This window comes from Ctenocephalides felis, unplaced genomic scaffold, assembly GCF_003426905.1.
Source record: "Ctenocephalides felis isolate EL2017-DRISC unplaced genomic scaffold, ASM342690v1 CF-g0.4_SCAFFOLD_03395, whole genome shotgun sequence".
Classification (NCBI taxonomy): Eukaryota; Metazoa; Arthropoda; class Insecta; order Siphonaptera; family Pulicidae; genus Ctenocephalides; species Ctenocephalides felis.
The window spans coordinates 1,700-17,214 of record NW_020539549.1 but is presented as its reverse complement, the minus strand read 5'-3'; the positions used below and the strand labels follow the sequence as shown (position 1 = coordinate 17,214).

Genomic DNA, 15,515 nt, shown 5'->3' with positions numbered 1-15,515 from the left:
TAAAATGCTTAAGCTCTTAGTAAATAAAATTGATATGATGGAAAAAATAAACTATTAGATATTACCCTCTATTTCTATATGAAGTAATAACAAATCACGACACATTTAAAATGATGACAGACAATATAACAATACTACACAATTAAATAATTATTATGCCTATTATTAATTTCGACAAACATGATTATTCCAACAAACATGATTTCCCTCTAAACAAGTTGGACATCACACAACTTTAGCATTAATTTCCCAACAAAGAACATTTTTCAACACATATGCATATCTTTAATAAAAATAAATATTCTTTTAACCTCACTAATAGTAAGTCTCCTTGGAATAGCATCTTCCTCATCTTCATGTTCATCAATACTACTTTTTGGTTGTTCCAAATCGATTTCAATATCATCGAATTCATCGAACATGTAATAATCTCCTGAACGAATTGCTGCAAAATATTAAAAAAATTAGTAAAAAATAATAAATTCATAAAAGTTCAAATGAAGCATGCATACTGCACAAGGTGATATAAATGGATGAAGAAAATTTAGTGCTAAAGTCTAAATATTAGTACTAAGATAATACAAATATTAGGTTGTCAAATATCTCCCTTCCGCCTTTTGTATTATAAACCAAGAGCAAAAAAGCGAAGGGAGATATTTGACAACCTATACAAGTACTAATTATTTATAATACAAGTTTGAATAAGTTTCTAATTACATATTTAATAACCAAAATCTACTTCTACAGGGTGATTTATAATTTAAGTGGATGCATTTATTTTGGTTCTGAAAACAATTCTACAAAACGAACATCTATATTTATTTTCAATACAAATATTATTTATTTTGGTTCAGGTAGATATGTTACAAAAAAGTAAATAATAATGATTTCTCTATATTTTTTTCCAAAAACAAATGCTTGCACTTTAAAATAAAATATGATGTACTATTTTTACAATACAATATCCTAGTAAAAAAAATATAAAAAATAATAAGTTAGACAATAAAGTTAGGCACACATATAAATTCAACATGCGTTAGTACAAAACACAACTAAGTCTATTTCCTCATGCGGTTTTAGTATACACAAAAAAACCCTTGTACCAAAAACAAAAAAATTTGGGTTTACCCTCGAGGTAGGTTTTTGGTTCTTTCTTGCGGTACCTTGGTCTACCTTCGGATCCAAATAGTAAATCTAAAATAAAGTGCAGTACAACATATAATTAATATCGGTTAATAAGAAATAATAACATATAATTAATATCGGTAAATAGAGAAATTATTTACAACAGTATAAGAAATAATTACAACATCGAGGTTTCATTTGGAAAATTTATATTTTTTATATTTACACTTTACATGATGGTTTATATACAGGTTGGTGTACTGGTTCCAACTCGGAGGCAACTGTAAGGTAAATGTTAAATATTTATAAATATTTACATTTTTGTAAAATTAAATAGCCAAGCCAATAAAGGTTTTTTGCCGTTTTTATATCGGAGTGTATATGACTGTTGGCATGGAATAGTAGTAAATTTTATCTAGTTTTTTCCTGTCTAACTGAAATGGGGTGCTTTCATATGATATTTGTGAGTTATTTGACAAAAACCAGAAAAATGACCCGAATTTTCTATTTATTTCTAAAGAATATGAAATATCGAATTCAAAGTCGTTTTATTCCAAACTTTTATATCGGAGTGTATATAACTATTGGCATGAAATCGTAGTAAATTTTATCTAGTTTCTCCCTATCTAATAATGTAAACAATTTTTAATGTCCAGGACAAAATTTAAAAGTTATCTGAAGTAAACTAAAAGAATGTTCAAAATCCATATAATGCAAATTATCAAAATACTAATGTCCGTATTTCAACCAAGAATTATTCAAAATTTTAACATGAAAATGTATATAATTGTTTGTACTATATCTTAGTAAATTTTATCCAGTATTTAATAATATAAACAATTTATAATGTCTTGGACAAAATTTAAAAGTTATTTGAAAAATGTTCAAAATCCATATAATGCTAAATATCAAAATCTAAGTCCGCATTTCAATTACAAATTATTCAAAATTTTAATAAGCAAGTATATATAACAGTTTTCACTAGATTTTAGTTTATTTTATCTAGTTTTTTTAAATGTAAACAAATTATAATGTCCAGAAATAAATTTAAAAGTTATTTGAAAAAAAAAACTAAAAAAATGTTCAAAATCCATATACTGCAAATTATCAAAATACTATTGTCCGTATTTCAACCAAGAATTATTTAAAATTTTAACATGAAAATGTATATAATTGTTTGTACTAGATTTTAGTAAATTTTATCTAGTTTTTACCAATGTAAACAAATTAAAATGTACAAGATAAAAAATTAAAAGTTATTTGACGAAAAATAAAAAAATGTTTCATATCCATATATGATATAACGATGTGAATTGTGAAACTTTATTTTATAACGCTTTACATGGAACAAAATGTCGAATGTATAATATTAGGTTGTCAAATATCTCCCTTCCGCCTTTTTGTATTAAACCAAGAGCAAAAAAGCGGAAGGGAGATATTTGACAACCTAATATATTTGATTATTAAGAATTTTACATTTTTTTATATATTTTTCCCAGTACAAACGAATTTTGTCTAAATATTATCAAGAATATATATGATGATTAAGATTTTTACACTTCTTTCCGTATTTTCTCCAGTAGAAACAAATCTGGGCTAAAAATTATAGAGAATATAAAGAGAAGAGAATAAATTATAGAGAGTTTTTAAAGAAAGGCATTTCAAAGTCGATCTATTTTTAAAAATTTAAATTCATAGTTAAACAAATAGTTTTAATTTTAGAAAATCAGGGCAATCATGTCATTATTTTTAGTTTGGTCTTATAAATGTTATTTGCGGTTACCAAGTTTAAATAAACAAAAATATTAAAAATCAACCACAACAACCGAAAAATTGTCACAATTCTACGCTTTAAGTTGCACTTAAAAGCTTATAATTTTTAAAACACTTAAAATATTTTTTTTTTATTTTTTTAGGACTATCACTGCCTTTCGGCTTGATATTGAGTTCTGGGATTGCTAATTTGTCGAATTAAATAGAATAGCAATTTTTTGCTGTTTTGGTGTGTCCTGGTTTTTTATGTAATTTTTATAAATATTCAATTATTCATTTATTTTTGTTATTATTGAAAATTTGTTATTATTGAATCATTTGTCCATTTGTCAATCAAAAAATATCCCTATTAAATTCTAAATAATATGAAATATCGAATTCAAAGTCGTTTTATTCCAAACTTTTATATCGGGGTGTATATAACTGTTGGCATGGAATCGTAGTAAATTTTATCTAGTTTCTCCGTATCTAACAGAAAAGGGGTACTTTTATATGATATTTGTGAGATATTTGACAAAAACCAAAAAAAAAAAAATGTCCCGAAATTTCTATTAAATCCTAAAGAATATGAAATATCGAATTCAAAGTCGTTTTATTCCTAAACTTTTATATCGGGGTGTATATAACTGTTGGTATGGAATCGTAGTAAATTTTATCTAGTTTCTCACTATCTAACCAAATATGTGTGTTTTCATACGATATTTGTGAGTTATTTGACGAAAACTGTCGAATTCAAAGTCATTTTATTCCAAACTTTTATACCGGGAAAAGTCTTTTATAAAGACTTCAAAATCAGCTCCGATTTGAGCATTTTTTTAAATTTAAGAAAGACTTTCTGAGATCACCCTTTTATTGACTCGGCTAAAAAATATAATTTCACAATCTTAAGCTATAATACAAACAACGCAAACTAAAATAAAATTAAATAAAATCACTATCATTTATCACAACATCAAGAACTCGAATCCAATCCTACATGTGTGATGAGAATTTGGTGATCTCGATGCCAACGATGAGGAATGTCTTCTTCGAAAAGGTGTCCTTAAAGATCCTTCCATCCAAGGTGGCCCAATTCCCATAGAAGTCGTCGGAGGAAAACTTTCTGCACGAATTGTTCCTCTTGTGTCGGTGATTTGAATGCTTTTTTCCGGAGGAGGCGAAAAAACTGGGAACGATTCGTCTAAGGAAGGTTGTCGCCTTAGAGGCGGCTGTAAGTCTGAATCTGGAGGCGAACTGAAGGATATTCGCTGGGGATCCAGATATCCATCTGAATTGTAATCGACAGTTGGAGTAATAGATAAAAAATACTTGCAATTGTATTTTATTATGAGAAGTATAGAAAGTGCAAATTGGTGTTACTTCACATTTACGTTAAGGGGGTATTCTAGTGTAGAGCGATGAATTTTAGGTCATTTTTAAAGTGTCGTAAAAGAAAGCGATGAGCAATTACTATCCATTCTTTTACCACTTGTTTATTAATATTATTAAAATACAAAACAACTAGCTGTAAGTGGAATTTTGTCTTAAGGCAATTAGGGCATCGTGCCTTAAGGCAAATTGCTGGAACTTCCCGTACCAAAAATTATTATTTTTTTAAAAACGATTAACATTTTTGAAAAAAATTTAATTAAAAAAAATAGATTTGAGAAACTACAAATTTGACAAAAAATTACTTTTTTTTTGAAAAAAAAAATTTATATGAAAAAAAATATTTTTTTTTGAAAAAAATTTTTTTTTTGGATACAAAAAATTTTTTTGAAAAAAATGTTTTCTTCATTTTGACATATTTTTGAAATTCTGAACTTTTTTTCAAAGCAATCGCACTGCTTGAAGTGCATAGAGACGAAATGTCAAAGCGCGCATGTGCCGCGCCGCCGTCTAACGCATAAGCATTGGTACGGAACCCATAAAAATGTAAAAAAAAAATATACTTATTGTTAAAATCTCTATAAAATATCTGATAATTTGATGTGCATATGTCTAATGATAATTCTTAACCGCCGAATGGCATTATTTTTTACTTTTTTCATTAGATCTCCGAAACCGCTAAACCTACCTCCATGAAAATTTGATCAATTCTACATCTTGTCAATACAAGTAAAATGTTTTTTGAATTATTCAAATCGGACGCTCCGTTCTCTTAAAAACGGAGGTACCGTTCTTGTCACTTTTTGCCCCGTATCTTCGGAACGGCTAGACCTGCCTTTGCCAAAAACTAATCAGCACGTCTCCTTATCAATACGAATCGAATGTTTTTTGAATTATTCAAATCGGTTGATCCGTGTTCCCGAAATCGTCGACGAAAATTTGTATCCGCACATACATACACACACATACATACATACATACATACATACATACATACATACATACATACATACATACACACACACACACACACACATACATCCATTTTTTCTAAGGTATGCCAAAATGTTCAGAAGGTTTTGAAACGTCGAGAAATGCAAAAATTTTCATTTTCGATTTTTTTGCGATTACTATAACTTACCCTACGGGAAGTTAAAAATTAACTAGCTGTAAGTGGAATTCTGTCATAAGGCAATTAAGGCATCGTGCCTTAAGGCAAATTGCTGGAACTTACCGTACCAAAAATTATTTTTTTAAAAACGATTAACATTTTTGAAAAACTATAAATTTGACTAAAAAATACTTTTTTTGAAAAAAAAAAATTTTTTTTTTTAAACAAAATTTTTTTGAAAAGAAAAATGTTTTCTTTATTTTGACATATTTTGGAAATTCTGAACATTTTTAACTTCCCGTAGGGTAAGTTATAGTAATAGCAAAAAATCGAAAATGAAAGTTTTTGCATTTCTCGACGTTTCAAAGGTTTCTGAATATTTTGGCATATCTTAGAAAAAATGGATGTATGTGTGTGTGTGTGTGTTTTCGGATACAAATTTTCGTCGACGATTTCGAGAACACCGATCAACCGATTTAAATAATTTAAAAAACATTGAAATTGCTTCATCCGCGTTCCCGAAATCGTCGACGAAAATATGTATCCGCACACACATACGCACACACATACGCACACACACACACATACATCCATTTTTTCTAAGGTATGCCAAAATATTCAGAAACCTTTGAAACGTCGAGAAATGCAAAAATTTTCATTTTCGATTTTTTTGCGAATACTATAACTTGCCCTACGGGAAGTTAAAGAACAAAAAAGTTGAAAATTGTAAAAACTGGCAGCTGATGAAGTGGGTGGTCTAAAAAAATTGCCACCTCAGTCTTGCCATGATTTCAACCCTCCTAGCCATCCGAAATAAAAGAAATAAAAATGTTATTAATCTACAATGATGTCGCAATCGCCCGAACTAGAGTAAACAAAAAATTGTTTTACAAAGTGGCGACTGTTTGAAAAAAAAGTGTTTTTTTACTGTTTTTTTTTGAATTTCTCGAATTTTTTAAAAATAGTAAAAATAGGAATTAGGAGATGATGCTAATTCGGGCTACAGAGAGGTCTATAAACAAGACTCTCTGAACATTTCAAGTGAATCGGTCGATTAAAACTTGAGAAATCGTGTCAACAGTACTGAAAAAGTCTGTTCTGAGAAAAACGCATTTAAAGTTTTGTGTGAAGCCAAACCAGTATGGAGACCGAGTCAGTAAAATGCCTCTATCTCCGAAAATAATTCAAACCTTCTCGTACCCATATTCTTAGATAGTTAAACTTTGGAAATATGAAATAAAAAAAATCGATTTTTTTGAATTTCTACACTAGAATAACCCCTTAAGAGTGCAAAATTAGCCAGAGAGCAACATCAGAACCCAAAATGTTATTACAACATCAACTGATCATTTCCACCAAAAATCCAAAAAAATTTCTTGGCCACGAATCCATAATTTTTTATCCTATTCACCTAAAGAAACAGTCATCAAAGCAGATGACGGTGACGGAGGTTGCAATAAACTTCCTCCTCTGGGAGTCAATGGTGCTAAATCATCTTCAAGTTGATCTTCTTCATCATCAGTCCTGTCATCATCAGGATGATGTTGGACATCATCATCATCATCGATTGGTGTATGATATCCTGCAGGAGGAGTTGCAGTGCTTCCAGAAGTGCAGGAACGCATGCTACTTGTTTGGGCTAGGGTATCTAATTTATGATATAAATTAAAATTGATGTTTCTTGAGGTTTTCTTGTTTTGTACTAATCACATTTTTTTGCTTCTTTATATATATCAAACCAAAAAGTTGTCACAAAAATCCATGATTGTTCACATTTTTAAAACGTGGATACCTTTAGCAAACAGTTAGTTAAACTTGCATTATAATTTAAATAATTAACTAATTTTTTTTTGCATAGATTTATTGCCAATCAAAATAATATAATTTTTAAGACAATATGCTGGTTCTAAATGCATTTAAAAAAATTATCATCTATGAGATTTTTTTTTATTAACTAAATATTTGTACGACAAATTTATGTCCACTAGAAGAAATTAATAATAACTTACAAATGTTCGAAAAAGCCGGTTTCGATTTTTTATAAAAAAAGTATGTTCAAATATTTTGTAATTCAAAAAAATAAATTTAACAAAAAATTCAGAGTTTATAAGCAGTTGTTTTCTGCAAATAATATTGGTTAAAGAAATTTGACAAAAAATGTTAAAACAAAAATCATTTTCATATAAATGAAAAGGGACTCTACTAATGAGCCATCTAAATTTGAAAAAAGAAAAAAAACTACTAAAAATAATAAAAAATAAAACTACAAAGAGAACACAAACGATGAGCAAATTGAATATGAGAAATATGTTAAGCACAAAAGGACTCTACTGATAAGCAAATTAGATTCATCAAAAATGTTAAAACAAAAACTACTCTCGTATAAGAAGGGACTCTACTAACGAGCAAACTAAATTTGAACCAAAAAAAAATCTTAGAAATAAGATTATGAGAAATATATTAAGAAAAACAGGACTCTACTAACGAGCAAATTAAATTTGTCATAAAAATTTGATGTTAAAACAAAAATGACTCCCAGATAGACAAAAAGGGACTCTACTAACGAGCAAACTAAATTTGAACTCAAGGCAAAATATGATAAAAAGTACTCTACCGACGAGCAAATTGATTATAAAAAAATTCATTAGGAAGAAAAGGACTCTACTGACGAGCAAATTAAATTTGTCACAAAAATCTGACGAAGAATATTTAAACAAAAATGACTTTCATATAAAAAGAACAAGGGCTCAAAGCAAACTAAATTTGAACTAAAGAAAAAAAAGAGAAATAGAACTCTACCAAGGACTCTACTGACAAGCAAATTAAATTTAGGAAAAAAAATTGTCGAAAACATGGAAAAATTTGGCATATTAAAACACTGGTTTTTCAATAGTGATTAATTTTTGTATAAAACCGGTTTCGAATTTTTATATAAGAAATTCATCCTATAATATTTTGTAATTCAAACAAAAAAAATAAGTTTTTTACTGAAATTATTTACTGTTCTGTTATTGATATTTATTCTATTTATTAAAAGAATGTAATGATAGTTGACCATGATAATGAAATAACTATTCATACAAAATATACATGTGTCTTACATAAAAGAAATTTCTTATTTTATGATCATACACAAATATACATATATGTGTTAAAATCAAAATTTTGTTCATTCATAATTCTATAATATTTTGCAAATATTTTATATCTTGCAAATATTTTTCGAACAACCTATCAATTTATTTTTTTACCTTAAGATTCAAATCATGTATTATTATGTGTTAAAATATAGATTTATTAAAATTATATGTAATATTCCAATAAATTAGTCGATACTTACGTGAAACGCCTCTGAAATTTATTTTGGAATTCCAGAAACTAGTTTTTTTTAAATAAAATATTAATGCCGAACCCTTTTTTTCATTGTAGGAAATTTGAAATTATCTTATAGAGTATCAAAAAATAAAGTGTTATATCTAAATATAAAAATGTTAATAATATCTTTAATAATAAAATATAATTTTCATTATAACAAATAGCGCCTGAAGTACAAGACTTATACAATTTTTTTTGTCAATTGATTAATCGATTTTACTTTTTTTTGTTAATAATTATTTTGATTTTATAAAATTCAAATTATAACAAAGATGTATGTTAAAGGGTACCTCTGAAGATATAAATTTTACAGTTACCCATAAAATATACTTTCCTTGTTATTTCCCAAATTTTATGTAATACCACAAGTTAAAATTTTTGAATCAATTATAAAAATTAAAATCGACTTACCAGCACAATGAGAAGTTTCTTTATGTTGTTTTTCCATAAAAGTAGGTCCTTGAATTCGCTTTTGATTTGCTTTAATACGATCCATTTTTTGCCTAATCTTTTCAAGAATATTTTTCTCTTCATCTTCTTGCTCTGCAACTCTTTTTCTTTGGAGTTCTTCTTTTAATTCTGCACCTCTAAAATAAAAAAAGATAAAAAAAAAATTAGATAAAAAAACAGAAAACCAAAATCAGTAAGAGACAATTGATTTATGTAATTTTATTACTATAGTAAAAAACTTTCTTGACTTAAAAATTTGGTCAAGGTGATTTATTATAAATAGGATTAAAAAAAATATATTTTATTGAAACTACAACAAAAATGTTATTTTTAATTAATTTCTTACCTAGATGCAAGCATTGTCATAGCTTTAACTTCGTTAATAATATGGAAAAAGTAGTAGCTCTTAAATATTTTTCTCTGCAAAATTAAAAATGCAAAACAAGCACCATCCCACGCCAAACCGATGTCTTCTCTCGGTACCGAACACTAAAAAATTAAAAAAAAATTAAAAAAATTAAACAAATCAATAAATCTGAAAATATATGAACAGACCTTTGAAGGATCTAAAAATTGTGACGAAGGCGAAAACTTTTGTATACAACCTATGCCTAAAAGTTGAATCGCCCAACAAGCATGGACTTCGACTTCTTTTATAAAAATACAACCCACGATTTGTAAGGCAGCTTTACATACGATTACTGATACATTGAAAGCCATTAGACCATTCCATCTAAAAAAATCATTTTTACCATTATTATTAATAATATAATTTTTTTTTATATTTATTTTTATTACCCTTTGATCATCATAGGGATAGGTCGTAGTAATAAATCAGTTCCTTGCCACAAAAAGTAAAAAGAGCCAATTAGGTACCCCAAAGAAAATATGTTGACTCTTAAACTGCCTGCTAAAAATACTGTTGCCAAACTGATCCATAAAAATGATGTGAATAAAATACGTTTTACCACATCTAGCCAAGATCTAAAATTATAAAAAAAACATTTATAATATTTTTGATAAAAAATTAGTACCTTGGGTGTTCTATTATTTTTATGAACATCTCTATCACTGCTTAATAAGTTTAAAGACTTTGCATATATATAATAAAAACAAATAAAGTAGAAAATAAAACCCTAACAATAACTTAAAGCTCAAAAAATAATCTAAAGCTCAATGTGCGATATCGAAATATTTGAACTGACTGTGAACGAAATGTACAAGCAAAAATCGTGTTATTTTTAAGTTTTTATTTCTTTACTCGATTTTTTTTTATTATGACTACTAACAACTATTAGCGAATGTAACTTACTAATATACTTTATTACATTTTTTTAAAAAGAGGGCCACTTAAAGTCGATCAATTTTGAAAAATTTAAATTTACAGTTTAAAAAATCTTAATACAAGAAAACTTGAGGTCAATTGTGTCAGTATTTTTACTTGTGTCCTAAAAATATAATTTATGGTTACAGTTCCATAGTTTAAATAAACAAAAATTGATACATTTTTACCAAAGTTCTAAGTTGCCCTTGAAAGCTCATAATTTTCAAAATACATGGAATAATTTTTTTTTCTATTTTTTATGATAGTTACAATCACTACCTTTGGGCTTGACGTTAAGTTCTGGAATACTCTGTTTAGTAACATGGAAAATTGAAAAAAAAATCCAAGATTAAAATTATGTGTTTTCTTAGAATTCGGCAACTGAATGAAGAGTTTTTTAATAAATGCTTTTGAAAAATGTAATTAACTAAACTTTTGAAAAAAAATAATTAAGTAATTAATAAGTAACTTACACTCGAGTCAAAACAAAATAAAATGTATATTTGAATAAACATTTACATAAAATAAAACATAGAAACAAAAAACTAACATTATAGTGACGTCAAACACGAAATAGATTAGAAGAGTTTAAAATACCATTAAATGTCGATAATATTAGATTTGTGCAAATTAATAAAAATAATCCAAAAGAGTTTAAAATTTGAAATATCGTCAATGAATTTATTATTTTAATTTTGTCAATTAATAAGAAATCTGAAAGAGTTAAAAAATACGAATTATTTTCTGAATGGTGCAATGTAGTTAGGTAAGGTCATTTTATTAACGTTACTTCTTTCAAAAAAAAAAACTCTGCATCATTTTTATTATTAAGTTTTTATTTACCTCAGATCGCTTATAAAATCAGGAACAGGATTTTTGAAAAAAGGCTCCTCTGCATGTTTTACAATACTACTATTGCTTCCACCAGGATATTCGACACCAGCATATCGCTTTTCTATACGAAATACTAATTGCTAAAAAAATAATTATAAATTAACAAATTAAATAATTCAAAATTTTTCTTTTAGACTTTTAAAATTTACCTGTCGACAAACAAGAACTAAAAGCAAAAAATCGCAAATCAATTTCTGAACCGGCGGAGGATTTACAGGATCTGCCAAAAACATGAATTCTTGAGTTCGTCGTAAAATATCACTATCACCCCAAGGAAGAGCTAGAAGTGAAAATATTTTTATTTTTGTGTCAATTAATTTATTTTTGTTATCTAGTTATTTTTGTTTATATTTATTTTTGTGTCAATTAATTATTATCTACTTACGTATACAAAGTGATGGTGGAAATCCGACGACCATACAATATTGTAAAGGAATTATGACTACTATAAAAATCACATAAGCAGGCCAAATTTTGGATGCCATTCTACGTTTTAGGCCAAATAATACCAAAAGCCAAATTCCATAAAAAATTGCAAAGGCGTCCAAACGTATACAGATTACTCCTACAGTTGCTATCAGACTTATCTGAAATAAAAATCAATGGTAAAATGATGAAAATATAGAAATTTTACAAAATATATTTTTTAAAAAATAGTGTTTATATTTGTAATTGATATCTTTTAAAACTATAATATTTGTATTTTTATAAGAATTTTATAGACGTTTTTTATTTATTTGCCTGATAAAATTTCATAAACATTCGTTGAATTAATTGTGGACTTTAAATGTCGTTCATAATTTTTCATATGAATTTAATTAGCCAGTAGTTAATAATTTAGCCATTCTCATAATTAATATTAAATGTATTCTGTAATTAATTATCTGAAATAAAATTAATAGAAAAATCATTTTTGGAACATGGCATGTGATTATAATAAAATTTTATTAAATGTAAATAGTCACTGTCTTAATTCCGTTTTTCATTGATAATAAATATAAAAAAATCAATTTTGTTGGAAAATAGTAGTAAATATGTATTAAAATTTAAACTGTATTTTATAGAATTTTTTCCAAATATTTTCTATACTAATTCAATTTGTTCTTAATTGTTAAAAATTAAATCATATTCCAGGAAAACAGCTTAAAATTATAATAAATATCATTAAACGTTAAAATATTTTTTATAACTTTTTCTTAATATTCAATGTCTTAAGTGTATTTTTTTGGATAAAAATCAATATAAAAAAGTCATATTTGAAAAATAGTATGAAATTATAATAAATATCTATTAAACATTAAAATATTTTTATATATTTTTTTCTTTAATATCCACAAATTTAATTGCTTTTATTTCATTAAAGATCCTTTAAAAAAGTCATATTTTTGGAAAATAGTATGGAATTATAATAAATATGTATCTATTAAACGTAAAAATATATTTTTACACGTTATTCTTAATATGCTCCGCCTATTTTCTATTTTTTTTCGTTAAAGATATATAAAAAAATCATATTTTCTGGAAAATAGCACGCAATTATAACAAATGACTATTACATGTTATAATATATTTGATAGATTTTTTAAAAAATATTTTCTGTCTCTACTTCTGTTGTTTCGTTAAAAAATCATGATAAAAGGTCATATTTATAATAAATAACAAAGTTATATTAAGTAAATATTGCACGTTAAAATATATAATTCAGAACTTTTTTTTAATATTTACTATCTCAAATCTGTTTTTTTCTTGAAAATCAACCTTAAAACGTCATAATTTTGGAAAATTGCATAAAATAATAGTTAACATTCATTAATATATTTTATACATATTTTTCAATATTCTCTTTCCTTATTAAATTTTTTTCGTTAAAAATCTATATATTATTATCATATTTCTTGGAAAATGGCTTGAAATATGATAAAATCGATTGAACTTTAAAACATTTTAGAATATTTTAATATTTTTAAAAATTAGCACGAAATTCTTAACTTTTAAACGTAACTATATTTTTTAGACGTTCTTAATACGTTCTGAATTTTCTGTTTTTTTTGTTAAAAATAAATAAAAAGACATATTTTTACAAAAGTAGCTAGAATTTATAATAATTACCTATTGCATGTAAAAATATATTTTGTAGACTTTGTACTAATATGCTCTCTCTTTTTTGTGCTTTTTTTGATAAAAATATATAAAATGGTCATATTTATTAGAAAATATCATCTATTATTCCATCAGAGCACAAATAAGTTGAAGATTGGTTTGTGGATTTTAAGAGTAATTTTGTCTTTAAGTTTTCAAGTTTTATTTATATAAAATTGAGTATATTTTATTACCTCTAATCCAAATTTATAATATCCAAAATTCGCCAAATATTTAAGACAGTGTCGTACATCTTTATCGGCATCAGCTCTTGTTATACCAGGAAACATGTAATAAGGACGGGCTTGGGGTTTTCCTTGCAAAAACCTACAAAAATAATAAAAATTAAAAAAATATTATTCAGACATATAATAAAATACTTATATTTTATATATATTATAATACAGTAAAATTCAATATTATAGTATTCAATTTATGCCGAAATCGATTCCAAAAATTTGTAACTCTTTTAAGATTCGAATACAAAATTCATGCACATTCTGTGTTATGTTAATTAGGGGATCAGAATAAAATTATTTTTATTACCTTTCATATTGTTGTCTAATAATAACCAATGCATTCAAAGTCGTTACAACAATAATTCCTATATAACATTGCAAAAGATTCGACAAGAAACTCCTGAACTAATTTTTTCGAACCCAATCCATTCAGCAGTATTGTATACATGTTCCTCGCCATTACTGTCCTAAAAATACAAAAAAATTATAAACAAATTTTACAAAACAAATTAGTTACAAAAATTAGGTACTTACTGTGCAGTTGACATCATAATCAGTGTGTTCTATATACTCAATTTGATATATCATTTTTAGTATAAATAAAACCGAAACGACGACTGTGATTATTTTGGTGACAATTACTTGCCATTTGCTGTCGAAAATTTGGCATAAGGAAATTAACAGGACGAAGAGGATGTGCATTGCAGAAACCTGTAAAAATAATAAAAATATATATCCTAAATTTTAATTATTTCATTATTTTTTATCCTTACCTCGTATATGCACATAATCATTATGGAAAACATTATAATCTTCACCATGTGCAGTTCTAAGGCTTGGAAAGTAAGTTCGTAAATATCTTTAAGGATACTTTTAATTTTTTGGACGCCTTGATGTATGACTAAGGAGTCACTGGATAGTTCTCTTTCTAAAATACTGAAAATTGTACACATAAATTTTTAGGCTTCAGAAAAAAAATCACTAAGCCCAAATTTGCATTGTTCTTACACAGATGGTGGTTCTTTTGTAGTAGGTTCTTCGACATCTGCGGGTTCTGAACCATAAATACTAAAAGGTCCTCCTTGTGCAGAACTTGCATCTGAACGTGCTGAAAATTGGGTTCTGTTACCTACACTACTAGTCCTGGAAAAAAAATTAAATTAAACCAAATTCGCTAGGAATAAAATTAGTCGAGTGGAGCCTAAAACACGCACAATCAGAAGTCGTCCGAAACAATTCAGATTTTCTTGTTTTTTTCTTACCAAAATCAAGATTTTTTTCTGAAAAATGATTTTATTTCATTTAAATAATATATATCTTTTATTACCTTCGTTTCATGTCAGATAACGCCAAGAAATCCTTATGGAAATAGTGCAACTGAATCACAGATATTATTACGAAAAATGTAGGCGTTACAAGTTTTATGAACAACTCCCTGGTCTGGTATCTTTCTAAACCTATATCTAATTGTCTGAAAAAAAAATTATAGAATATTATATAAAAATATAAAATTAAAATATTATAAAATATTTTAAAATCCATCAGTACCTAAGGGTAAAAATAAATTGAATAAATGCATACTGTAAATTTATAAAGCTAATTATATTGGGCGACGAAGTGTGCAAAAAATTCGTTCCTTTTTATTCAAATTTAGATTTTTATGATGTTCTCAAAAAATTTGTTCCATTTTATTCAAATTTAGATTTTTTTGACAATT

At 26.4% G+C, this 15,515-nt stretch overlaps 1 protein-coding gene across 1 annotated transcript; it reads right to left on the bottom strand.

The window, feature by feature from the left end:
* Positions 1-311: 311 nt before the first annotated feature.
* Positions 312-15,269, bottom strand: LOC113382245 (piezo-type mechanosensitive ion channel component-like; the record flags this gene model as incomplete). The annotated part of the gene is made up of 16 exons (XM_026620750.1): positions 312-445; positions 1,129-1,194; positions 9,164-9,339; positions 9,549-9,691; positions 9,758-9,935; positions 10,001-10,186; positions 11,370-11,500; positions 11,570-11,700; positions 11,806-12,007; positions 13,754-13,886; positions 14,106-14,203; positions 14,245-14,265; positions 14,333-14,509; positions 14,572-14,734; positions 14,807-14,941; positions 15,126-15,269. Coding segments are annotated over 16 exons (2,218 nt in total), but the record flags the coding sequence as incomplete, so codon positions are not given.
* Positions 15,270-15,515: the final 246 nt, after the last annotated feature.